General features: G+C 51.4%; 1 protein-coding gene and 1 pseudogene across 3 annotated transcripts in view; both read left to right on the top strand.

Moving 5' to 3' along the window:
- The first annotated feature begins 11,224 nt into the window (after window positions 1–11,224).
- LOC140594019 (small ribosomal subunit protein uS5 pseudogene) lies at window positions 11,225–26,051 on the top strand (annotated as a pseudogene).
- Window positions 24,921–27,156, top strand: part of CERS4 (ceramide synthase 4) — a 32,546-nt gene continuing 30,310 nt past the window's right edge. The window contains exon 1 of one of the 3 annotated variants that reach the window (XM_025985650.2): window positions 24,921–25,111. Coding sequence is in view for 1 of the 3 variants with exons in the window: in XM_025985649.2 (XP_025841434.1) it covers window positions 26,124–26,128 (5 nt within the window). In the remaining 2 variants the exon portion in view is untranslated. Of the gene's footprint in view, window positions 25,112–25,490; window positions 25,681–25,958; window positions 26,129–27,156 lie in introns of those variants that run through there. The other 2 variants (XM_072721579.1, XM_025985649.2) reach the window with 2 other exon arrangements.

A 27,156-nucleotide genomic window follows, 5' to 3' on the forward strand; every position in this document is an offset into this window, starting at 1 on the left:
ATACCCGGGATCAAGTCCCATGTCGGGCTCCCTGCATGGAGCCTGCTTCTCCCTCTGCCTCTCTCTCTCCTCTCTGTGTTTCTCATGAATGGATAAATAAAATCTTTAAAACAAAACAAAACAAAACAAAACAAAACAGAACATAAGAGACTCCTAACTCTGGGAAACAAACAAGGGATGGTGGAAAGGGAGGTGGGCGGGGGGTGGGGGTGACTGGGTGACAGGCACTGAGGGGGGCACTTGATGGGATGAGCACTGGGTGTTATGCTATATGTTGGCAAATTGAACTCCAATAAAAAAAAAAAAGGAAAAAAGTTTAAAAAAAAGAACAACAGGAAATGCAAAGCTTTCCCCCTTTTCCTCCCCTAGTCTCTCCCTCGACTTATGGTACCTGGCATGTCCCACGCCATCCTAAGTAAACAGGCAATCAAAACGTTAAATTCTTAGCATGGATTCTACAATTCATCTCTTATGGCCTGATAGCAACGTAATTATTTTTAAATGCAAATAGAAGAGCATGGTGCTTGTTCGCAAAATCCCCTACATTACAAGGTTGGGCTCCTGGAGGGCGTTCACCCCTTGCACCTCGTTCTGACCAGAAGCACAGAAACACCTGCCAGCCGGTCCCTCCTGGCTGCAGGCGTGGGTCCCGCTAACACCCTCCACCCACAAGCCCCAGCGAGGCAGCCCGGCCTGGCAGAGAGGAGCCAAGCTTGCCCTCGTCTCTGTTCTTCTGTGTCACCATCTTCAACATGAGTCGTTGGCTAGCAGCCATGCCGGTGACAAAGGAGACTTTAGGGTTTCGTGCTTGTTTCTTGGAACAGGGTTGCTTGCTTTCAGAGTTGGAGGCCAGTGCTGGTTCGCAGGCAAGGTGCTGAGCAGGAGGCGGTGAGCACCCCCCCTTGCTCAGTCCTACACCCTTAATGCTCAATCTGTTTGTTTGTTTTTTAAGATTTTATTTATTTATTCGTGAGAGACACAGAGAGAGAGAGAGGCAGAGACACAGGCAGAGGGAGAAGCAGGCTCCACGCAGGGAGCCCGACGTGGGACTCGATCCTGGGACTCCAGGAACACGCCCTGGGCTGAGGGCGGCGCTAAACGGCTGAGCCACCCGTACTGCCCTTTATGCTCAATTTGAAGTGTCGGTGAGTCGGCATATGCGGTGGGGTCAGCGGAGTTCTGAACCTGTCGCCAGGGCTGGAAGCAGGCCTCCCCGGCCAGCGCGGGCTCCATTGTCCCACCCACTTCATGTCCAAAGTGCAAGCTCAAAAGTAAAATGCTTAAGAACTTCCAGATGGAGGCATTCCACTAGGTGGAATAAGTCAGAGAAAGACCAATAGGCTGTATGATCTCACTTAATATATGGAGCCTTGGGATGCCCGGGTGGCTCAGAGATTGAGCACCTGCCTTCCGCTAAGGGTGATCCCGGAGTCCCAGGATCGAGTCCCGCATCGGGCTCCTTGCATGGAGCCTGCTTCCTCTCCCTCAGCCTGTGTCTCTCATGAATAAATAAATAATGTGTTTAAAAAAATATATATATATGGGACGCCTCGGTGGCTCAGTGGTTGAGTGCCTGCCTTTGGTGCAGGGCGTGATCCTGGAGTCCAGGGATCAAGTCCCACATCAGGCTCCTTGCAAGTAGCCTCCCTCACCCTCTGCCTGTGGCTCTGCCTCTCTCTGTGTCTCTCATGAATAAATAAATAAAAATATTTTAAAAATAATAAAATAAATACATATATGGAGTCTTTAAAAAGTCAGAAAAAAAAAAAAAAAAAAAAAACAGAGGGAGAGTGGTGGTTACCAGAGGCTGGGGATGGGGAAAGTCATGAGCTATTGGTTACAGGGCAGAAACTTCTATTTACAATTTTATTTTTTATTTTTTAATTTTTTTTTCTAGTTACAATTTTAAAAGCTTGAGGAGGGCAGCCCCAGTAGCCCAGTGGTTTAGCGCCACCTTCAGCCTGGGGTGTGATCCTGGGGACCCGGGATCGAGTCCCACGTCAGGCTCCCTGCATGGGGCCTGCTTCTCCCTCTGCCTGTGTCTGTGACTCTCTCTCTCACTCTCTGAATAAATAAATCTTAAAAAAAAAAAAAAAAAAAAAAAAAAAAGCTTGAGGAATCTAATGTACAACCTGGCTGATTACAGCTAGCATATGTTTGAGTGTTGCCAAGGAGTGGATCCTCAACATTCTCACCACAAGAAAAGAAATGGTAAGTCTGTTGTCACAATGGAAGCCGGTAGCTAAGGTTATGCTGCTAATCATTCCGCAGCGTTTACGTGTATCGAACCAACACATGGCACCCCTTAAATCTACTCAGTGTTATGTGCTGATTATATCTCAGTAATTGGTGGGGTGGGGGATTCCAGAAGGCACCTGCAGAGCATCAGACCAAGCGCAGGGCCCTTCCGACGGCGGGGCTGTCAGCCACCGCACAGATCACACATGCAAAGCTGTGTGTGATCTCGGGTTTACAGAGAGCGCCGACTTGCCTGAGCGCACCCAGCTGGGAAGCCACAGAGCCCCGCCACCTGTCCCTCATCAGCGCCCTACTGGGCTGCATCTGAGAGGCTAGAATAAAGTCCTGCAGTCCCCCCAGGCACCCAGTCCCTGGCGGCAGACTCAACACCATCAGCTTCTTCTCCTTACCTGGGCTTTGCTTTTCGTAAATGTGAATTGACTGTTTGAGTTGATGGGGAGGGGGCTGGTGTCAAAATAACCTAGCAGGGGTGGTTCACACGTGTATTTTTCTCCTAGCACTTCTTCACAGTTAAAGAGAAGTCTGAACAATATACGAAAGATCTTATTTAAAAAGAAAAAATGGGACGCCTGGGTGGCTCAGCGGTTGAGCGGTTGAGCGTCTGCCTTTGGCTTGGGGCGTGATTCTCAGGGTCCTTGGATCGAGTCCTGAATCAGGCTCCCTGCATGGAGCCTGCTTCTCCCTCTGCCTGTGTCTCTGCCTCTCTCTCTCTCTGTCTTTCATGAATAAATAAAATCTTAAAAAAAAAAAAAAAGAAAAAGAAAAAACTGAAGAGCTATAAAAATGCCTTCTTTCACGGCAAGTAGTGGCTGGATTCTGTGGCTGTTTTGTGTTGGGTTCTGTGGGTAGGGTTCGTGGCTGCATTCGACAGCTGGACTCTGTGGATGAATTTGTGTTGGATTCTATGGCTGAGTTTTGTGTTCGATTCCATGGCTCTGTTCATGGCAGGGTGGTTGTTGTTGTTGTTGTTGGGTTCCACAGCTAAGTTTTATGGCTGGGTTTTGCACTGGGTTCCATGGCTGGGTTCCATAGCTGGATTCTGTGATTGGGTTATGTGTTGGGTTCCATGGCTGTGTTCCATGGTGAGGTTTCATTTCTTTTCTTTTCTTTTTTTTAATATTTTATTTATTTATTCATGAGAGAGAGAGAGAGAGGCAGAGACACAGGCAGAGGGAGAAGCAGGCTCCATGTAGGGAGCCCGATGTGGGACTCGATCCCAGGTCTCCAGGATCATGCCCTGGGCCGAAGGCAGGCGCCAAACCGCTGAGTCACCCAGGGATCCCCATGGCAAGGTTTCATGTCTGGATTTCATGGTTGGTTCCATGGCTGGATTCTATGGCTGAGTATTATCTTGGGTTCCATTGCTGGGTTTTGTATTGGGTTCTGTGGGTGAGTTTCATGGCTGGGTTCCATGGCTAGGCTTCATGGCTAGATTTCATAGTTGGGTTCCATGGCTGGATTCTATGGCTTAGTATTGTGTTGGGTTCCATGGCTGGATTTTGTGTTGGGTTTTATGGCTGGATTCCATGACTGGGTTTTGTGTTGGGTTCTGTGGCCATGTTTCACAGCTAGGTTCTGTGGCTTGGTTCTATGGCTTGGTAGGGCTTTGGGAACTTTGACGCCTTCTGCTCTCTTGCCTGGGGAAATTTCAAGGTGAAGACGTTGCAAAGACGTTTTGCCCTACTCTGAAACAATAAATTAATAAAGGACATCCACAGGTCAGATCAGATTTAAATTTGGTTAAACGTGGTCTTAGAAACAAATGCCTTCACCTCAAAGGAGGAAGCAGGCCTTGGGTATTTGAGCTTGGAAAAGCTCAAATGCCAGGAGAGGGTTCCCTGGGGTAGGCGTTTGACCAGGACGCCAGCTGGTTTTATTAGCGCTCTGAGTACAGAGTGTCATGAGTTTTGCTTTCTTCCCTCAACCCCATTTCCCCCCAATTATTGTTGTTATGAAATATAATATTTAGGGGATCCCTGGGTGGCTCAGCGGTTTAGTGCCTGCCTTCGGCCCAGGGCATGATCCTGGAGTCCCAGGATCGAGTCCCACAGGGGCTCCCTGTATGGAGCCTGCTTCTTCCTCTGCTTGTGTATGTCTGCCTCTCTCTGTCTGCCTCTCTCTCTGTGTCTCTCATGAATAAATAAATAAAATCTCTAAAAAAATAAAAAATAAAAATATTTAATTTATGCTTAATATATGTATTGTAATTAATATCCTGTCGTAATGTAATATATTATTTATAGTATAATATATAAATATATACATAATATCCTGTCATTTTTGAAATGTGAGTTTTCAGAACACAGGATTTTTCAGGAAAGCATTAGAATGTTTCAATAGAAGCACCTGGTGTGCTGAGCACCTACTGTGTGCCAGGCACTTTCTAGGCCCTGAGGACACAGCAGTGAACCATTCAAACCCTCTCGAACATGACATTCCGGTGGCGGATGGGGCAGATTGAATTCTCCAAAAACAGCTGTAACAATCTCTACCACGCTACTTGCTCTTCTTCAGCGTGAACTTGACACCCCCTTGGCAAGAGCCGGGGTCTAGGTCTCCTCCTCTTGAAGCAGGGCAGAGCTCTGTGTCTACCACAACCAACAGAGTGTGGTGGAAATGACGCTGTACCAAGGCTGGCTCATAAATGGTGTTGCGGGTCCTATCTGGGTCCCCCTTGGGGCGCTCCCTCTGGGAACCAGCCACCATGACGTGAGGAAGCCCAAGCCACATGGGGAAGCCACAGGTAGGGAGGTGCAGTCGACAGCCCCAGCTGAGCACCCAGCTGGCAGCCAGCATCCATAGCCACACAGATGAGCCAGGAAGCCTGGAAATCACTCCAGTACCACCCCGACTGTCAGAAACCTCAAGCAAGAACCGCCTGGCTAGGGGATCCCTGGGTGGCGCAGCAGTTTGGCGCCTGCCTTTGGCCCAGGGCGCGATCCTGGAGACCCGGGATCGAGTCCCACATCGGGCTCCCTGCGTGGAGCCTGCTTCTCCCTCTGCCTGTGTCTCTGCCTCTGTGTGTGTGTGTGTCTCTCATGAATAAATAAATAAAATCTAAAAAAAAAAAAACTAGGAAACAGGGTTCCAGGCAGAAGGAAGAGCAAGTGCAAAGGCCCTGAGGCAGGAATGATGTTGGGTGTCTGAGGAATAGCAAGGAAGCTAGTGTTGTTGAAGTAAAGAGAGCAAAGGGATGAGTAGCAGGGAGGTGTTAGGGGCCTTGTTGGCTACACTCTGAGTGTGCTGGGAAGCTACATGAGGGTTTTGAGCAGGGGGCAAGATGAGCCCCTGTCCCCCTAATGGGGTAGGGAGACAGGTAGGGCTGGGGCTTTCCTGGGAGGAGAGCCCAAGGGTTGTAGTATGACTCTTGTGGGTCATAGGCACTTTCACCCTCATGGGTCCCTTCGTTATTTAAAAAAGCAGTAATTTTAGAGACCCGGGGTGACTCAGCAGTTAAGCGTCTGCCTTTGGCCCAGGGTGTGATCCCGGAGCCCTGGGATCGAGTCCTGCATTGGGCTCCCTGCAGGGAGCCTGCTTCCCCCTCTGCCTCTGCCTGTGTCTCTGTCTCTCTCTCTCTCTGTGTGTCTCTCATGAATAAATAAAATCTTTAAAAATATATAAATAAATAAAAGTAGTAATTCTAATGAGACCTGCATGGGTATAAAAATGAATGTGATTCAGGCCACATTCATTATTATGTATTCATTATTTTCTATGCACATATTTACTTCTGATCTTTAAAAAAAAATGAAGATGAAAACATTTTCATGAGCCCCTAAAAGTATCATGGGCCTTGGGCCCAGTGCCTAAGGGACAGACCAGCCCTGCAAAGCCATCCAGGTGACTGAGGGCTACACGGTGCCAGAATCTGTGCCCCTTCGGGGACCCACAGCTGGGCAGAGACTGGACCAGATGGGCAGTCAGCCAACCTGCCAACAGTCACATCCTCAGGGGATCCCGAGTCCTGCCAGATGCTCCCATTGATGGATGCATTGATGGAATGATCCAGACTCAGCCAACTCAAGAGAGGATAGCAGTGACATACAACCCTGTGTATGTCTCATACACACTGTTGAGAAAGTTCCAGGGGAGCCTCTAGGCCTCCACAATGATCAGAGCGAGAGGAAGCTACCTATCCCTGCCTTCTAGACTCTCAGCTCCGGAGAGCAGGGCCCTCACTGGTCCTGTCCACTGCTGTCTACCTACTGGATCCTGACATTTCTCTCTGCCCAGGAAAATTCTGCATTTCCTTCCGTGGCCATCTGAGAGCGTTGGCCACCGCCAGAGCCACCTCCGGTCTGCTTGGGGAAGGGTAGGGGGTTCACAGGAATTATTATTCTCTCTGGGATTTCAGCAGCCTCCCAGGACTGGCAGAAGCTGTTTGCCACCACTCGAGTCAACTCTAAGTGAGAATATTGCCTTCCTGGGGCAATGACACCATGACGAGGAGGCAAGATCACATAGAGTTAGTCTTCAGAGTTGGGTGTCCAAGTTTGAATCATGTGTCTGGCCCTTTATAGCCTCATGACACTGGGCAACTTAGGGACCTCAGGGTTCCCATCTGTAAAAGGGAGGAAATAGTAGTACCTATTTCCAACACGGGTTGGGTAAATTAAGCCAGACAGTGGTGGGGTAACCCTTTGCGCAGCGTCTGGCATGATCCACTGCAGACACCATAATAGTCGAGAAAATAAAACCAGTGAGAGAAAGTGACAGCTGACCTGCACCAAACCTGAGAAGCTGTCCTTAAATACTGACTTAAAGTATTGTGGGGCAGAGGTGGGGGCGTTGACACCTCAACTCAAAGGTCCCAAGAAGGAGAGGCACCTGGCTGGCTCAATGTGGGCTTAGTCAGTAGAACATATGACTCTTGATCTCAGGGTTGTGAGTTTGAGCCCCTCTTTGGGCATAGAGATGATTTAAAAACAAAAATTTTTTTTAAAGATTTATTTATTTATAAAAAAATAAATAAAGATTTATTTATTTATAAAAAAATAAATAAAGATTTATTTATTTATAAAAAAATAAATAAATAAAGATTTATTTATTTATAAAAAATTAAATAAATAAATATTTATTTATTTATGATAGACACACACAGAGAGAGAGAGGCAGAGACACAGGAGGAGGGAGAAACAGGCTCCATGCCGGGAGCCTGACGCGGGACTCGATCCCAAGACTCCAGGATCATGCCCTGGGCCAAAGGCAGGCGCTAAACCGCTGCGCCACCCAGGGATCCCCCTAAAAACAAAATCTTTAAAAACAAAAAAAAAGTTCCCAAGAAGGATAAAGAGGTGAAGACAAATTGAAGTAAAATGAAAAGGAAGAAGGAAGCCTTACTGGACATGAAAACACAACATACAGTGAGAACCATGAAAACAATATTGCTCTAGCCAGTAAGATTGGAGACCAAATCCGTGTGTGTGTGTGTGTGTGTGTGCGCGCGTGTGTGAGTTTTGCATAATACAGGTGGTATCATAGATCAGTAAATGGTGATAAAACAATTAGTTAACTATCCAGGAGAAAAAAATCCTTACGCTACATCAGAATCACACTGGAATTGCATGCGGCTATGCATGATCAAAAAGAAAAATTAGGATCCCTGGGTGGCGCAGTGGTTTAGCGCCTGCCTTTGGCCCAGGGCGCGATCCTGGAGACCCGGGATCGAATCCCACGTCGGGCTCCCGGTGCATGGAGCCTGCTTCTCCCTCTGCCTATGTCTCTGCCTCTCTCTCTCTCTCTGTGACTATCATAAATAAATAAAAATTTAAAAAAAAATTAAAAAGAAAAAACCTGGCTGAAATAGAGAGGGAGAAGTTTGTTATTGCTCATATTACATGAAGTCTGGAAGGCAGGAAGGAGCCCAGCACTGTTTTGGAGGCTCCGTGATGCCTGCTGGGACCTGGGTTCCTTCTATCTTTTTCCATCACCATCTTTAGCCGTGTGACTTTTGTCCTCCTGGTCTCAAAGTGGCTGCTGTGCTTCCAGGCATCATGATCATTTTTCCATTTTTTTGGGAAGCAGCAAGAAAAAGGAAAGATTGTGTGCTTCAAAAAAAAAAAAAAGTTTTCCCTCCTAATCGAAAACAAGAGCTTTCCAGAAGTTTTCCAGACACTTCCTATCGTCAATGTCCCTGTGCATCTCATTGGCCACAAACAGGTCACGTGGCCACCTCTAACTATAAAGGAATCCGGGGACACTTGTGTTTTACACTGAGCATATTGCTGTCCCAGACAAAATCGATGTCTTTTAGTAATGAAGAAGGGAAAATAAATAGGCAAGCAGCTGAGCATCTTTGAAAAAATACCCGCAAACAAATCCCAAGCATGTGGCAGGTCAGCCTCCATGGTGGCCTCCCTGTGATTGAATGTCACCTCCTGATATTCGAGTCTCTCCTATATTAGATCAGAGATGGGGTGACCCGTGTGGTCAATGGGATTCTTTTTTTTAATTAATTTCTTTTTTAATTTTTTATTTTATTTATTTTTTTAAAGATTTTATTTATTTACTCATGAGAGACAGAGACAGAGAGAGAGAGAGAGGCAGAGACTCAGGCAGAGGGAGAAGCAGGCTCCATGCAGAGAGCCCGACGTGGGACTCGATCCTGGGACTCCAGGATCACGCCCTGGGCCGACGGCAGACGCTCAACCTCTGAGCCACCCAGGCATCCCTCTTTTTAAAATTTTTAAATTTACATTCAATTTGCGAACATATAGTCTAACCCCCAGTGCTCAATGGGATTCCATGGAAGGGCAGTAGGTGAGTTCCACGGCTAGGTCTAGGTCACGAAAGTCATTGCAGCTTCTGCCTCGGTCATTTGCAGAGCGAGGCAGATTTTTCCTGTAAAGAGCCAGACAGTAAATATTTCATGTGTCACGAGCCATGTAATCTTGGTCACAACGACTCCACTTGCTAATGCATTGCACTTGCAGTGCAGAAGCAGCCACAGGCAACGTGTCAACACGTGGGCGTGGTCATGTGCCAACAGAAGCTTATTTATAAAAACAGGCAATGGACCAGTTTTGAGCCACGGCCTATGCTTTGACCACCCCTGGTTTTTGGATTGCTTGACCTGTTCAAGCAGCGCCGTGGAAAGGCCCGTGTGATGGGGGGGCTGAGGCCTCCCCGCCAACAGCCAGCACCAGCTTTGCCAGCCACGTGAGCGTGCCATCCTCAAAATGAATCCTGTCCCAGGTGCCATCTGACTGGAACCTTCCGAGAAAACCCTCACCAGGACCTCCCAACCAAACCGATCCTAAATCCACCTCCCCCCTCCACCCTGATCTGCAGAAAATCGGGAAAGTAATAATAAAAAAAAAGTGTTGCTCTTTTCAGCCACTACGTTTTGGGGTCATTAGTTAAGCAACAATAGCTAAAAAATACAAAGTGGTCTCAAGAATTAAATATCTAAAAAAATAAAAAATAAAAAATAAAAGAATTAAATATCTAGGGACGCCTGGGTGGCTCAGTGGTTGAGCATCTATCTGCCTTTGGCTCAGGTTGTGATCCTGGGGTCCTGGGATCGAGTCCTGCATCCGGCTCCCCGCAGGGAGCCTGCTTCTCCCTCTGCCTGTGTCTCTGCCTCCTCTGTGAGTCTCTCATGAATAAATAAATAAGATATTTTTTTAAAAAAGAATTAAATATCTAAATATCAAACTACACACTCCCATGTGACTGGAAGAAAACAGAAAGGAATAAAAGTAATGGATTTCCAAGCTCTTTCTAAGCTTAAGAGCAGTGGAAGAAACGGGAAAGGAATGTACTGGGTTGTCTCTCTTTAAAATTTAAAGAGCTCACACAAATCGATTCATATTAATATTCCAGCCAGGAGATGGAGAAGACCATGAAGTCACAAATATCCTGGTGAAACAAGCGGACCGGCTGTGCCAACACACGAGGAAAACACGTCCAACCACTGAGTGATCACAGCTACTCGGCGCTGGTGAAAAAATGAGACAGCTTGTTGTCTGTTTTAATAGTGACTTTTTTTTTTAAATTTATTTACAGAATCTCGCTTTGGCTTGCTGCTTTCAGCATAAATTGCAGCCTTCTGGAGAGCATTTGGCAACGTGTACCAAGAATCATAAACTGTTTGCCTCTTTCAAGCCTGTATTTCCACTTCTGAGAATTCACTCTGCAGAAATATGAGAAGTAGGCAAATATTTACCCATAACAATACTCGGTGGTAGTGTTATTTTCAGTACTCAGGTAGCACAAAGCCTGGGTACACAGGTAAGTCAGCCTCGGCACAATGGTGTGACGGGGCATCCCTGAAACCAATATAACACTGCGTGGTAGCCGTACTGGAATTAAAATTAAAAGCTCAATTAAAAAATAAATACAGAGGCGCCTGGGTGACTCTGTCGGTTAACCCTTCACACATGATCTCAGCTCAGGTCTGAATCTCAAGGTGTGAGTTCAAGCCCCGCATTGGGCTTGAACCTAAAAAATAGATAAAGGGGCACCTGGGTGGCTCGGCTCTGTCATTGGACTCTCGGCTTTGGTTCCAGTCATGATCTCAGGGTCGTGAGATTGAGCCCCACGTAGGGCTCTGCCCTGAGCACAAAGTCTGCATAGGATTCTCTCCCTCCCCCCTCTCATGGCTTCTCTCTCTCCCTCTCTCTCTCTCTCTCTCTCAAATAAATAAATGAATCCTTTTAAAAATAAGCAAATGAGAATAAAAACAAAATTAAAAAATAATACGATGAAATCTGTTATGCAGTCATCAAAAATGTTTTGAACATTTTTTTGTTTTGTTTTGTTTTGTTTTGAACATTTTTAACAACATGGGAAGGCTTTCCTAACGATACAGGAAGGGTTCCCTTAACAAAGTAGAAAGTGTTTTCATGTAATATTCTAAGAAAAAGCTCCAATTCTTTGGAGCCCACTTGGAACCCAATTCTTTGTCTGGATTTTTCTGTGATTCAAAATCCTGCTGCTGGCTGCTTCTCTGAGAGAGCACCAAATGGCGGATGATGCCAAGGCCGCAGAGCTCACAGAGGCAAGGCAGAGAGAGGACAAGGAGTGGATCCCGGTCACCAAGCTGGGCCGCCTGGTCAGGGACATGAAGATCAAGTCCCTGGAGAAGATTTATCTCTTGTCTCTGCCCAACAGGGAATCTGAGATCATTGACTTCTTCCTGGGGGCATCCCTCAAGGATGAGGTTTTGAAAATCAGGCCTGTGCAAAATCAGCCCCGTGCTGGCCTGCAGACCAGGTTCAAGGCCTTGGTTGCCATCGAACATTACAATGGACACGTCGGTCTGGGTGTCAAGTGCTCCAAGGAGGCAGCCACTGCCACCCGTGGGGCCATCATCCTGGCCAAGCTTTCCATCATCCCCGTGTGGGTGAGTCTATTAGCGGGATGAGATCGGCAAGTCCCAGGCTGTCCGGTGCAAGGTGACTTGCCTCTGTGGCTCTGTGCTGGTGCGTCTCATCCCTGCGCCCAGAGGCACTGGCATCGTCTCAGCCCCTGTGCCCAAGAAGCTCCTGATGATGGCCGGTACTGACCACTGCTACCCCTCGGCCAGGGGCTGCTCTGCTGCCCTGGGGCACTTTGCCAAGGCTACTTTTGATGCTGTCTCCAAGACATACAGCTATCTCACCCTGACCCCTGGAGAGGGACGGTGTTCACCTAGCCTCCCTATCAGGAATTTACCGACCATCTTGTAAGGACCCACACCAGTCTCTGTGCAGAGGAGCCAGGCTCCACGTAGTTTTATACAAGAAAAACAGAGTGAGGGGTGCCTGGGTGGCCCAGTGATTGAGCATCTGCCTTCAGGTCAGGGCCTGATTCTGGGGTCCTGGAATGGAGTCCCACATCAGGATCACCCAAGGGAGCCTGCTTCTCCCTCTGCCTGTGTCTGCCTCTGTCTTGGTGTCTCTCACGAATAAATAAATAAAATCTAAAAAGAAAGAAAGAAGAAAGAAAGAAAGAAAGAAAGAAAGAAAGAAAGAAAGAAAGAAAGAAAAAGAAAGAAAGAAAGAAAGAAAGAAAGAAGAAAGAAAGAAAGAAAGAAAGAAAGAAAGAAAGAAAGAAGAAAGAAAGAAAGAAAGAAAGAAAGAAAGAAAGAAAGAAAGGAAGGAAGGGGAAAGAAAGAAAGAAAGAAAGAAAGAAAGAAAGAAGAAAGAAAGAAAGAAAGAAAGAAAGAAGAAAGAAAAGAAAGAAAGAAAGAAAGAAAGAAAGAAAGAAAGAAAGAAAGAAAGAAAGAGAAAGAAAGAAGAAAGAGAAAAGTGAACTAAAGCTTGTTTTAAAAAAATCCTGTTGCTGGGTGCCCCCCTGGCTCAGTTGGAAGAGCATATGACTCTTGACCTCAAGGTCATGAATTCAAGCCCCACGTTGGGTGTAGAGATCATTTAAAAATAAAAAATCTGGGGCACCTGGGTGGCTCAGCGGTTGAGCATCTGCCTTCAGCTCAGGGCGTGATCCCAAGGTCCTGGGATTGAGTCCCACATGGGGCTCCCCGCAGGGAGCCTGCTTCTCCCTCTGCCTGTGTCTCTGCCTCTCTCTGTGTGTCTCTCATGAAAAAATAAATAAAATCTTTAAAAAATAAAAAATCGGGGATCCCCGGGTTGCTCAGTGGTTTAGCATCTGCCTTTGGCCCAGAGCATGATCCTGGAGTCCCAGGATCGAGTCCCACATTGGGCTCCCTGCATGGAGCCCACTTCTCCCTCTGCCTGTGTCTCTGCCTCTCTCTCTCTCTCTCTCTCTCTCTCTCTGTGCCTCTCATGAATGAATAAATAAATAAAATCTTTTTAAAAAATAAAAAATCTTTTCCAAAAAAAAAAAAATTTCAGTCGCAGGTAGAGCAACAGGACTCTCGTTCACTGCTGCTGGGGATGCAAAATGGTGCCGCCACTTGGGAAGACAGTCTGACAGTTTGTTCCAAAACTAAACATACGGGTCCCATATGATCCAGCAACTGCGTTCCTCAGTATTTACCCAAAGGTGTTGAAAGCTATGTCCACACGGAAACCTGCACACGAATGCGTATAACAGCCTTATTCATAATTGGCAAAACTTGGAAGCAACCAAGAAGTCCATCAGTAGGTGGTTGGATAAATAAACTATGGGAGGTCCGAGACAATGGAATATTATTGGGCGCTAAAAAGAAATGAGCCAAAAAAAATAAAAAATAAAAAAAATAAAAAGAAATGAGCCATCAAGCCACGAAAACACACGGAAGAACCTTAAATGCATATGACCAAGTGAAAGGAGCCGGTCTGAAAAGGCCACACACGCCACAGGATTCCAACTCCGTGACATTCTGGAAAAGGCAGAAGTACAGAGAGTAAAAACAGCAGTGGTGCCAGGGGGGAGGGAGGGATGGACGGCAGAGGGCAGAGGGTTTTTAGGGCAGTGAAACTATTCTGTGCCATATTAAAATGGCAGATACATGCATGATCCATTTGTCCACACCTACAGAGCGTGCAGGCCCGAGAGTGAACCCCAGTGTAAACCGTGCACTTTGGGTGATACTGATGTGTCGATGTGGGTTCATTGATGGTGAGTAAGGTCCCTTCTGCTGTGTGGATAGAGGGACTGTCTGTGCATAGCAGGGGCAGGAGGCAAAGGGAAATTCCCTGTACTTTTCACCCCATTTTGCTGTGAACCTAATAAATGAAGTCTATTTAAAAAATAATAATAATTAATAATAATAATAATAATAATAAAATCCTGTTGTCCTTCATGCTGAAAGAAGCAAGCTTCAAAAGGCTACAAACCAGGGTAGCCCTGGTGGCACAGTAGTTTAGCGCCGCCTGCAGCCCAGGGCATGATCCTGGAGACCCTGGATCGAGTCCCACGTCAGGCTCTCTGCATGGAGCCTGCTTCTCCCTCTGCCTGTGTCTCTGCCTCTCTCTCTATCTCTATGAATAAATAAATGAAATCTTAAAAAAAAAGGCTACAAACCAAAAATAAATCAAAACAAAACAAAAATAAAAGGCTACAAACCGTTTCCACTTATATACAACAGTCTTAGCAAAGGACAAATTGTCGTGATACAGAACAACAGGTCAGTGGTTGTGGGGAGGGGCTGGGGGAGTCCATAAAGGGGCAGGGTGAGGGAATTGGGGGGGGGAATCGAACTGTTCTGTGTCCTGAGTCTGGTGGTTATGCGAATCTCTGCACAGCTTAAGATTCACAGAGCTGCATAACAAAGGAAAAAGGTAGTTTTTCATGCTAATTATTCTTTGATTTTTTTTAATGCAAGAAAAGAAAATGCTGTGTCAGATCTTCAGCCATCCTCAGCTGGCCCACAAGACCCCATCCTGTTTGGTGCTCCGAGTCAAAAGGTGGTCCACCTGGACATGCTGCAAGCCACAGGAGGCTCAGAGGAGCTGTGACTCTTGATCTTGGGGTTGAGGGTTCAAGCCCCACCTACGGTGTAGCAATTACTTAAATAAATGAATAAACTCTAAAAAAGAAAAGAAGAGAAAAACACACAAGAATGCTTATGGGTTTTTTTTTTAAGATTTTATTTATTTATTCATGAGAGACACACAGAGGGAGGCAGAGACACAGGCAGAGGGAGAAGCAGGCTCCCTGTGAAGAGTCTAATGTGGGACTCGATCCCAGGACCCTGGGATCACGCCCTGAGCTGAAGGCAGATGCTCAACCACCCAGGTGCCCCAAGGCTCCCTATCTTGAACATGATTTCTGAGGTCTGTGGCTGACCCAGGGTCCTTCCCTGTGGAGCCCCATATGGTCGGTGGAGTTGCAGGACAAATTCTGGTGACTGCAGATCCACCAGCACCTCCCTCACCTGTGACTCTTCCTAGAATCCCACCTCAGCAATGGCCCCATCAGTCAACTCTGACACTTGGCCCCAGAGATTGGGGCATCATTCTCCACTCCCGCCTCTCCCTCTTCTCCACTGAGCCACCTAGATCTGTTGACCTTACCTTCTGAATGCCTCCCAAGACTTCTTCCAAAATTGCTGTAAAAATATCCGGCAAAGGACTTGTACTCAGCATACATAAAGAACTCCTACAAATCAACTAGAAAAAGGCAGACACCAGGCAGCCCCGGTGACTTAGTGGTTTAGTGCTGCCTTCGGCCCAGGGCGTGATCCTGGAGACCCAGGATCGAGTCCCAAGCTGGACTCCCTGCATGCAGCCTGCTTCTCCCTCTGCCTGTGTCTCTGTCTCTCTCTCCTTCTGTATCTCTCATGAATAAATAAATAAGTAATCTTTAAAAGAAAGAAAAAGGCAGAAACCCCAACAGAAAAATGGGCCCTTCACAAAAGGTCATCTCCAAATGGCCAATGGAAAGAAATGGAACCATATACAGCAGAGGCAGCCGGAAAAGTGGACAGTGGATTTTGAAATGTGAAGAATGAAAAGTTAGAAGCCATTGGAATGTCCATCAGTGGAGGAGTAGAGAAATGAAAAGGAGGATGGTCCTGTGGAATATTATAGAGGAGTGAAGAAGGCATGAGTAGCTTCCCCTCTCATCTCCATCTCAACATAAATGTGTCTCAAAAACATACTTGTGAGTGAAATACTCGTGCAATAATAATACAGTGTGATACTATTTATATAACTCATATAAAACACATACACTGGGGCCCCTGGGTGGCTCGGTGGTTGAGCATCTGCCTTCGGCTCAGGGCGTGATCCTGGGGTCCTGGGATCAAGTCCCAAATAGAGCTCCCCGCAGGGAGCCTGCTTCTCCCTCTGCCTGTGTCTCTGCCTCTCTATGTGTCTCATGAATAAATAAATAAAATCTTAAAAAAAAAAAAAAAGAACACCCCACCGGCTTCCATTTATTGGAAGTCCAATTGTCAGGGAGAGTGTGTGCTATTCAAAGTCAAGTGAGGGGTTACCCTGGGTGGGAGCGACAGGAAGGAGGCACAGCAGGGGCTTCCAGGGGCTGGTGAGCTTCCGTCTTAGATCCGCATCCTGGCTCTATGAGCACAAACATTTGTGACGTGTGTGTGTGTGTGTGTGTGTGTGTGTGTGCACTAATTCAAATAAAAGCTCCTAAAAGTTAAAAACCCTCCCCTTCTACCCCTCTGCCCTACTCAACTCCACCCTGAGCAACTGCTCTGACCTCTCCCCTCTCCCCGGCCCGCTTGCAGACAACAGCCAGGGGATCTCTAGGGCACACACGTGAGACTGTGTCCTCCCTGCTCTAAACCCTTCCATGGCTCCCTGTGGCCCCCAAGGTTAGAGCCAAGCCTTTTAAGGACTTTCTTGGCGCTGGTCCTGCTTCTTTTGCAGCCTCACCTCTACCTACCCTCTGTGTTCCTTGCACCATCAAATTAACCTTCAGCCCCAAATATGCTGCTTCAAACCTCCAGGCCTTGGCACCTGCTTTCCTCTTTGCCAGATCGCCTGGCTGGCGTGACGTGACGCACTCTTGCCTCTGAGGTTCAGCTCCAACGCACACACGGGGTTTTTGTAAAATATAAGAGAAGGCTTTGAGTCATATGCAGAAGCTTAGTGGCTCACCCCAGGGTCCTTTCCTTCGGAGAGGGAGGCCCCCCCATCCTCTGAGCCACCCCCACATGGAGGGTGGGGGATGGGACTCCAGGGCTGGGAAGAACTGAGAAACCCTGGGTCTCTGCAGGAGGGTTGTGCCCACTTCCCGTGGAGGAGGACAAGGCAGGGACCCCAGAGCATGAGCAGCCCCCACACCTCCAGCCCCCTGCTCCAGCTCAGCCTGTGTTTGCTCCCTGCTGCTCCTCCCATTTCCAAAGGCCTCTGCCCCCAATACACTCAGCCCCCCAACCCCCCCAATCCTGCAGCCATTTCAGAAAGGAAAGTGGGGGGGGGTTCCAGGGAGGTGGAGTCAGGTCAGCCCCACTCCCAGCTCCCACCCCGCACTCCTGTGAACCTTGGGGGATTCAGTGCAGCCTGTCTCAGCTCTTCCTGCCTCAGCCCCGTCCTCCCCAAAACAAATTCCCGCAGGCTTCTCGCAGGGCGGCCAGCTTTGCACTGACACCGGTGACTCGCTGGATTCCCACACTCTGTGACCTTGAGCTGGGGCCCTAAGGTCTCTGTGCCTCAGTTTCCTCATCCATGAAAGGAGATAAAGGTGCCTACCCCACAGGGCCATGGAAGGGTCGAATGAGTCATTTAAAATACTGTCTGGCACTGAAGCGCCCTGTGACAGTTTTTTTGCGGCTGCTGTTACTTTTAATAGGCAAGACACCGAGGACATGCCCTGCATGTGGGAAGTGGTCAATAAATGCTGCTTTCCCCTCCTCGTCCTCTTCCTCCCCTCGGACTGCCTCCATCCCACTCTTGCTCCAGGATGGTCTAGAGGCCAAGTTCCAGCAAGGCTGCTGGTGGCCTCTGCGGCCTGGGTGCAGAGGGAGGCCCATTGCACCTGCCTGAGGGCAGAGGCAGGACGAGCCCCAGCTGGCTGGCCCCCTTGCAGTCTGGCCTAGCCTCTCCCCATAGCCCCTCCTGTCACTCTTACCCACGGGGAGTGTCACCCACGAGGCCGCCTGCCACCCCACGCCACCACCCGGGGCTGACACCAGGGACCCCACCTCCCCAGCCCAGACAGACACATGAGCTTCCAGGGCTTGCCTCTCACGGACATCAGGACATCTCCTGTGCAACCGGGCACTGTCCCTCCAAGCCTGCTGCTGCCCTATGCCCGCCACTCAGGGTCACCCACCTGGCCACCCAGCTAGAGAGGGACATCATGCGAGGCGCTGCAGACCTGCCCCTGAGACCTCCGTGCTGGCTCCCTGTCCTTCCCTTCCACCCCTGCCCACCCCCTACCCCCCACCCCATCCATCCCATCAGCCTCCAGACACCCTCGGCTGGGAAACCAGCTTCCTTCTCCCTATTCCCTCCCTGCACCTCCCACACCACAGGCCCTGTGACCTTTCAGACTGCAGATCAGAGTATGACACTCTCCTATAAAAACCCAATTGTGACTCATGAAGGGTGAGCCCGGGGCCCCCCAGGCTTGAATGAACAGTTTCTGCCATGCTGCCCCCCCTTAGGTCACACTGGACTTTTGTTTCAGGGGACCCCCCCACCTCTTCCCTGGCCCCCTGCATCCCTGCCCACCTTGCCCCTGCAGCTGACGGACATTCTGTCCTTGGGAAGATCACCCTGACCTCCTACCCACGTCCTGAACATCTTGTGCTCACCCAACCTCCCTCATCACACGCCCAGCACATTGACCTGGAATTACCAAGAGGCCTCTTCATCAGCTTTGGCTCACTGGTCCCAGAGAAAAGCCCCTCGAATTAACATTGGCAGCGAAAGGCCAGAGCAAGAAACAAAAGGGTTGATTGGAAGGAACCGTGTCCTTCGAAAACAGAGCACAAACTATGACAAGGAATTCATTCTGCTTTATAGTAAACAAGATGTGAGCTGCCATTGAAACTACAGGCTAATTCTTGAAACAGAAAAATAAATTAACTCATGGAGGGGTTGGAAGGTCACTTATCCCCCTCACTACCACCACCAAGCTGTATTTAATAATTCACATTTAATATTTCAATCAGATTCTGGAGTCATTGGGGGAGAAAATAAACACACACACACACACACACACACACACACACACACATTGTGGGTTGAATTGCGTCCCCCAGAAAGATACGTTGAAGTCCTAGCTCCCAGTACCTGGGAATATGACCTTTATCTAGAAATAAGGATCTTTGCAGATGCAATCAAAGTAAGATGAGCTCATCCTGGAGTACAGTGGGCCCCTAATCCAATGACCTCATAAGAGAAGTTTGGACACAGACACACACAGAGAAGGAAGATTGGTTATGCGCAGGAACTGGAACAATGTGTCTACAAACCAAGCAATGCCAAGGACTGCTGGCAGCCATGAAAGCCAGAAGAGGCAGGGAAGATTCTTCCCTGGAGCCATCGGAGGGAGAACGGCCCTGTCAACACCTTGATTTTGGACACTGAACTTCCAGAATGGTGAGAACTTTCAGAACTTGTGCAAGGTGCCCAGTTTGTGGTATTTTGCGATGGTGGCCCCAGGAAACCAGACATGGGTCTGCATCTGACCCATTTGATGGTTGACTCACCGTCCCTGGAGCAGCCTGTCCTGCCTCGACCAACGGGCTCTTTCTCCATGTTTAACTAACTATTCCTCGGACTGACCATCAGTTCCTCCTCTGTCCATAACTCACCCACATTTTAGTCCCTGTCCACAGCCTCTTTCTTCCATCACATGAAATCCCCCAAGTTTCCAGGTTGGTCGTATCATTTTGCAACAGACATTTTGCAGAATCATTTTGCGTTGTGCTGACATTGTTTTTGGGAGAATGTTTACAACATTCCACAACCAGAGAACAACGGATCCAAAAAAAGAAAAAAAAAAAAATCATGTTCCATGGGTGCAGCTCAGTGCTGAAACAACCCCAGAGATTAAAGCAGGGTCTTATTACCTAAATTATCAATTTAGTAGCAAACAGTTTTCATGTTGTGTCAAGTCTAGCTTCCCCCCACACCTTACAACTACCCTCCTTGTAGACGTGACAGCCTTAGCGCTGCACTATCTAAAGGGTGGATGATGCAATGAACACTGTTGGGACAACGGAAAGAACAAAAGTCAGGTCCCTACCTCACACCTTATCTCAATACAAATTCCTGCTGGATCAAAGTTTGACACGTGAGAAATAAAATCATAAAAGTACTAGGGGAAAAAACACAATGGGGCCTTTTAAAAATAGGCCTTTTAAAAATTTGAGAATAGCTAAGGTCTTCCTAAGAAAAATAATTAAACATAAAAGCCACAAAAGGGATCCCTTGGTGGCGCAGCGGTTTGGCGCCTGCCATTGGCCCAGGGCGCGATCCTGGAGACCTGGGATCAAATCCCACATCAGGCTCCCAGTGCATGGAGCCTGCTTCTCCCTCTGCCTGTGTCTCTGCCTCTCTCTCTCTCTCTCTGTGACTATCATAAATAAATAAAAATTAAAAAAAAAAAATAAAAGCCACAAAAGAAAAAGGGGAGTCCAGCTTCCTAAAAATCCAAATGGATTTTTAGAAATCCAAATCCACATGGGGAGAAAACAATAATAAACAAGGTAAAAATACAACAAACTGGGTGGGAGTGGAGGGGGGAGAAAACTACAGCTTATGTCAGAGAATAAGAAGTAAGTTCCTTAATATTAAAAAGAGCTTTGGGACACCTGGCTGTCTCAATCAGGGGAATGTGCAATTCCTAATCTCGGGATCATAAGTTCAAGCCCCATATCAGGTGTCAAGATTACTTAAATAAATTGTTTTAAGAGCTTCTAGGGGCACGTGGGTGGCTCAGTCAGTTAAGTATTTGCCTTTGGCTCAGATTATGATCCCAGCGTCCTGGGAGGGAGCCCCACATCGGGCTCCCTGCTCAGCGGGGAGCCTGCTTCTCCCTCTCCCTCTGCCTGCCACTCCCCCTACCCCCGCTTGTGCTCTGTGTCAAATAAATAAAATCTTAAAAAAAAAAACACTCTACCTGTGCACGCCCTGTGACTGGCTATTGTACTTCTGGGTCTGCACCAGGGTGTTCATTACACTGTTCCTCAGATCAGGGGACTGGTTCCCTTAAAAAGAAGAAGCCAGGTGGGGCACCTGGCTGGCTCACTCGTTAGAGCATGCGACCCTTGATCTCAGGGCCATGAACTCAAGCCTCATGTTGGGCATAGAGCTTATTAAAAACAAAACAAAAAACAAGGTGGTGAGAGCTGCCCAACCCTGTGACTATCTTAAAAACCCTCGACTTGACTGTAAATTAGGATATTGAATGGCAATCAAGTCCTGCATTGGGCTCCCCGCAGGGAGCCTGCTTCTCCCTCGGCCTGTGTCTCTGCCTCTCTCTGTGTCTCTCCTGAATAAATAAATAAAATCTTTAAAAAAAATAGGACCCAGTATCCTCCTAGTCAAATCTAGGAGAGGGGATGGTATCTTGGATCAGCAGGTGTTGACATGGGGGCTCCTGATCTTGCTGTGTCACCGAGGGCAAGTGACCCTACCTCCTGCTAGGATGACCAACTGCCATGGCTTGCTCAGGACTGTCCCATGTCCCAGGTACATTGGATGACAGGTCACGGTACCTCTAGGCCCCGGATGTTTTGTCTGCTAGATCGTGCAGAAGTCGCGGGCATGCAGGTGGGGATGAGGAGAAATGAGAGCATCCCGGATGGCCTGTGGAGTGTCGGGGTGGAAGGCGGGAATCAATGAACCTGGAAGGACGTCCTATGAGCAGGAAGGTAGGGACAGATGCACAATAGGTGTCGGGGCCCTTTCCCATCACCCGCAGGGGGGGCCAGGCCAGCCCTGGGGATAGGTGAGTAAGGACATTCAGAGCAAGGGGGGGGTGAGTCTGCCAAGGCCGAGGGAAGGTGCAGACCTTCTGTGTCCCCATCCATGAGCCTCCCAATCCAGCAAAGGGAAAGAAGAAAGAAAGCAGGGTGCTGACAAAAGGTGAGAGGTCAGGAGGAGCTGAGTTCAAAGCTGCCTCTTCTCTGGCTGTGTGGCCTTGGGCAGCTGACTGCACCCCTCTGGGCTTGTGTCCTCATCTATGAAATGGGCATTTTTATTTAATTTTTTTAAGATTTTATTTATTTATTTATTAGAGAGAGAGAGAGAGCACAAGCAGGAGGAGTGGCAGGGAGAGGGAGAAGCAGACTCCCTGCCAAGCAGGGAGCCCAATGCGGGGCTTGATCCCAGGACCCTGGGATTATGACCTGAGCCAAAGGCAGACACTTAACCAACTGAGCCACTCAGGTGCCCCTGAAGTGGGAATTTTAAATGCACTTGCTTCACAGACAGGGCTGGATATGTTGGGCTCTGTAAAGTTCCCAGTGTGGGTGCCCTGCCGGGCTGCAGGGAACCTTGGGCTAGGGGGTGGGCATGGTCCACCCAAGGCGGTTAGCCCGCCCCCACTGGGAGCAGGGAGGGCCCTTGGGGGAGGCAGTGCCGCTCCAGGGAGGAAAGCTCAGCACCCTCCTCCCACCGCCCCACCCCTGCACGCAGCCAGAGAAGTTGAGGCTGCGCATGTCCATGCTCAGATGCTTGCACACAGACACCCCAGAAACACACTAAGGAACACAAAAATGCACAGAGACCCAGATGGACCCGGAGACACCCCGACAAGGAGACATACAGACTTGCGGGTATACCCAGCAGGCCCCCTCTTCTGAGCCTTTCTTGGACAAGCTTCATTTCTCCCCATTCTCTGCACCCTTAAAGAACATCCGTGAGACACTCACTGTGTACCAGGCCCCGTCTCCTGTGTTAGGGTCACTGGGGGACCAAGGCGGAACCCCCTAGCCTTGAGGGGTGAACTTCTTCCAGGGGGAGGCTGGCAGGCACAGGTCTAAAAACCGAGAGGGAGGAGGGCTGAAGAGAGAGAGCTGGCGAGGGGGACAGGCAGGGGGAGGAGAATGGGTCCTATGGGGTGAACCTTTCACTAAAGACCCAAGGGATGGGGGAAGGGCCGCGTGGACTCGCAGACAGTCCCAGACAGGAGGAACAGCCAGTGCAAAGGCTTCTCCACTCCCCATTCTATTTGCCCCAACCCTCCCCAGCCCTGACTCAGGCCCTTTGGATGGGGAAGCACGGAGACAGAGGTCCCTCCAGGTAACCCCCACACCTGATGGCCTGGTTATCTTCCATTCCCCAGATGATGACACCACGGGGCTCAGAGAGGCTGCGTCACACAGCCGAGGTCACACAGCACAAACACAGGCCCAGGTCTTTGTGAATTGGAGCCCCCTCAACCCCCATGAAGCCAGAAGTCTTGACTGGCAAAGGCTGAGCCAGGAAGGACAGTCGGCCACAGGTCGGGGACAAGAGGCCTGGCGTGAGCCGGGCAGTGCTGGGCAGAGAGAGGCAGGGACAGGCAAGCATCTGGGATGGCAGTCCTCACCCCGCTAGAACAAGGGAGCAGCAGCCCCGGGGACCACGGGAGGGGGCCAGAGGTCCGGAGGGGTGGGTGATGGGGGGCACCCCGCAGGGGGTGTGGGTCTGACCTGGATGGGGCTCCCGGCTGCTGGTTTGGAAACTGGGTCCGGATGTGTGTGTTGGGGGTGAGGAGGGGGTTCCCGGGAGCACGAACAGGTGTCTGGGCGGGAGGATGGGGGGTCTGTGCGAGTTTCGCGTTCTGCAGGAATGAATGATGACACACTTGGTGGCTTAAAACCACACACATTTAGGGGGATCCCCGGGTGGCTCAGTGGTTTAGTGCCTGCCATCAGCCCGGGGCGTGATCCTGGAGACCTGGGATCGGGCTCCCTGGGTGGAGCCTGCTTCTCCCTCTGCCTGTGTCTCTGCCTCTCTCTCTCTCAGTGTCTCTCATGAATAAATAAATAAATAAAATCTTTAAACACACACACACACACATTTATTTATCTGATTGTTCAGGAGCTCTGAGGTCCAACACGGATCTCACTGCACTGAAATCAAGGTATCCACAGGGCTCATTCCTTCTGGAAGCTCTCAGGGAGAATGTGTTTCTGGCTTCTAGAGGCACCTGTTTCTTTGGCTCCTGGCCCCCTGATCTCCGCTTTCCCAAATCAAAACTATAGCATCTTCCACCTGGATCAGGGCTTACCGGCCTCCCCAGGCACAATGTGTCCCCCCTATGGGCACAAAACGTGTGAAAACCTGGAGGGGAGGAAGAAGCAAGGAGCTCCCCCTCTCTCCCTCAGGTCCCAGCTTTGGGCCTCCTTAGGGTCTGCGCTGGGCTTGCCAGCTGAGAAATGACTGCATCTCTGCACTCCCACCAACCAGCTAGGTCCTGGCCTCCCCTGATGCCCAGAGCTGGGCCACATAACCCCTAGATCCCTCTGGAGTCCCTCCCTTCACTCCTGTCTGCACCCCCTCCACCAGGCTCCAGAAGAACCCAATGCAGAGTCTAATTTTAAGTCTGTGCCACTCCCCGGGGAGCCTTGGAGGGCCTTCAAGTGGCTGGCCCCACTCGGCTGTGGCTCTTCACTCACCTCTGGATCCTAACTCAGCTTAATGCCCCCATCCATTCACCTCTCAGATTCAGATGTCACCTCCTCTAGGAAGCCTGTCCTGAATGTCCCATGTTCACACAGGGAGTAGGGGCGGGAGAAGGAGGGCAGAGGGCAGCCAAGAAGCAGCCCAACTGCAGAAAGTTCAGCTGCATCTCTTCCTGCCAGGCTGACCCCTTCCTCCAGCCACCCCACCTACCCCCCTGAAATCTGTCTCTGACCCTGGCACACTCATATCCTCTGGCACCCCCCCTCCACTTCTCTGGGGGATCTGCTGCTTCTCCCCTGGGGCCTGGTCTCCCCCATTCCAGTGTCTCCCATAACTATTAATACAAATGGTTGCTATGCTCTGAGCACCCCCAGGGGCAAGGGGATGCAGCCCTAGCAGCTATACTCGAGAAAGTGGCTTTATGATCTTCCTTCTCCACCATGCACAGAGGAGCTTTGGGGGTAGAGGAGTGAGGGGGGCTCTGCAGAGGGCCCTGAGGTCTGAGGGAGAAGGATGCACGCATTTGAAAAGGGAAAACAGTCTCGTAGAAGAATAGCAGGTGCAAAGCCCTGGAGCCGGGTTGGGAGGCACAGGTTCTCTGGCCCCTTTCCCTTCCCACGTGTGGAAATCAAATCTCAGCGATGTGAAGCAACTTGCCCCCGCCCCGCCGCCGCCTCCACGGCTCTGCCTCCTGACCCGGGCCCCCACAAAATCGCAGCCTCCGCCCGCCCGCCCTCCACTACTCCCGACCTGCCGACCGGGCGCTCGGCTCCCGCGCGCTTCGGCCCCACCCAACCACGACCTGGAGCGGCTCGGTGTGCCAGCTGGGACAGGTCCCCAGGCTCGGGGCAACCCGAGGTGGCCTCCGAGGCCTGACACCGAGTCCCGGCCTCCCCAGCGACGCCAGCAGACCAGGGCGCCCGCAGTGGGTATGCAGATGCGCGGGTCGGAGCCAGGCCGGAAGAGGGGACCCGGGAGGGGACCGGGCGCACGTGCGGGGAACGGAACAGAACCGCGGGCCGGACCGAGCGCGGCCGCGCTGCGTTCGGACGCGAGAGAGAAGGCGCAGGCTAAGGACCTGCAGCTGGATGTAGGCCAAGCGCGCCTCCGGGCGGGCCTGGGGCGGGGGCGGGGCCTGGGCGCGGGAGGGCGGGGCCAGGGTGTGGCCGGGGCGGGGCCAGGCGGGGGCGGGGCCAGGCGGGGGCGGGGCCAGGCGGGGGCGGGGCCGGCCGGGCCGGCGGCGCGGGGCGGGGGTCCGCAGGAAGCCGTGCGGTCCGCGGAGAGGGCCGGGCGCCGCCTGGACCCCGCGCCCCGGCTCGGCCCCGCCCCCGGGCCCCGCCCCGCGGCCCGCCCCGCCCCGCGGCCCCCCAGCCTACCGCCGAGCCCCACGGCGGAGGCGGCGCTGGGAGCAGAGTCCGGCGGCCGCGTGCGGGCTGCGCGTGCTCCCTCTCCGCGTCCGCCGCCCGCCCCCGGCGCGCCCCGCCGCCCGCGCCCCCAGGTAAGCGAGCGCCCCGCGCCCCGAACGCCACCCTGGCGGCGAGCCCCGGCCCCGGCCCCGGCCCCGCCCCCGCGGCCATGGCGGCCCCGGCCCCCATCCCCCCGCCCGGGGCGGCCTCTCGGGGCTCCTCATCCGGTCCCAGGCCCGGGCCGCCGCCCCGAGACAGCGCTGTCCCCCGAGGGTCCGCGCGCCGCCAGCCGAGCGGGGGGCGCGGGGGAGGCGGACGCGCGAACGCGAGCGGCGCGGCGCGGCGGGGCGGGGCGGGGCGGGGGTCAGACGCCCGGGAGACCGCGCCGAGCGCCCGCGGGGCGCCACCGACGTGCGCGCGCCGGGATGCAGCGGGGCCCCGGCCTCGCAGCCCGGCTGCGTAGACGGCTGCGACCGCGTAAGCAGCCTGCGGCCGCTCGGCCCGCGCCGGTGCGGGAGGCCGGCGCCTCGGGGCGATGGAGTAAGTGAGGGTCGGGGAGCGATTCGCGCAGGGGGTCCTCCGGGCCCGAGCGCACCCGCGGCAGCCAGGTCTGGAGGCAGGGCCCCGCCGGGTGTGCTTGCAGGGCAGAAAAGAGGCCAGCGTGTCCGAAGCGCCGTAGGGGAGGCTCGGGGGTGGGGAGAGGTTGGCCCGCGCCTCGGAGATGGCGGGGAGTGCGTGGATTCCATTCTCCGGCCTGGCGGGGCCACGGGAGGCTTAGACCGAAGTGAGTAGCCCGGCCCTGGTGCGGCTTAGGACGGTCCCCCGCTGTGCGCGGGCGGGATGGGGGGACTGGAGGAGGCTGCTGCTTTGGACCCCACCGGAAGGGGTGGTGGAAAACGGGGTGACCCGGGGAGGAGGGGGTGCATTTTGGCAGAAGAACGTCGTCTGCCTCCCCTGCCTGCTCAGAAGTGGGGCGTGAAAGGAACCTGCGAGGAGATTTCTGGCGCTGGCGGCTGGGAGTGCGCAGGGGCCTTTCCTTGCGGGGATGGGGAAACTGAGGGAGAAGCAGATGGGGTGGGGCTGTGTCTGGCTGAGTCTGACTTGCAAAACCGTGAAATACCACCTGATGGGGGAGGCTCCCGGAGACTGACTCCACACCCAGGCGGGGTGTCCTGCGGCTCAGTGCAGGAGCCAAGCTCGCCCCACTCCCGTGACCTGGATCTCTTCTAGGGAGGCTGCTCGAAAAAGACATCCTGGAGTATGGGGTTGCTTTGGAAGCTCCCAAGGCCCCCAGTCTGGACTCATTCCCCTTCCAAGAGCAGCTGCTGCGTATGAACATGGCTGAGGTGGCAGGGGGGATGCCAGGATCCTCACTCAGCACAGCTGAGCCCCGGCAGGCTAAGCCAGGACCTTTGCTGCCTGCTTTCCCAGCTCACCTCCTCCCAGCGGCCGCGTCTTGACAGGGGAGGGAAGAGGCGGTGGAAATGAACTGGGAGACTTGGTCATTGAACTGGCCTTGTGGCCCCAGGGAAAGTTTTCTGAGCTTCAGTTTGCCCATCTGTAAAATG

This window comes from Vulpes vulpes, chromosome 9, assembly GCF_048418805.1.
Source record: "Vulpes vulpes isolate BD-2025 chromosome 9, VulVul3, whole genome shotgun sequence".
Lineage (NCBI taxonomy): Eukaryota > Metazoa > Chordata > Mammalia > Carnivora > Canidae > Vulpes > Vulpes vulpes.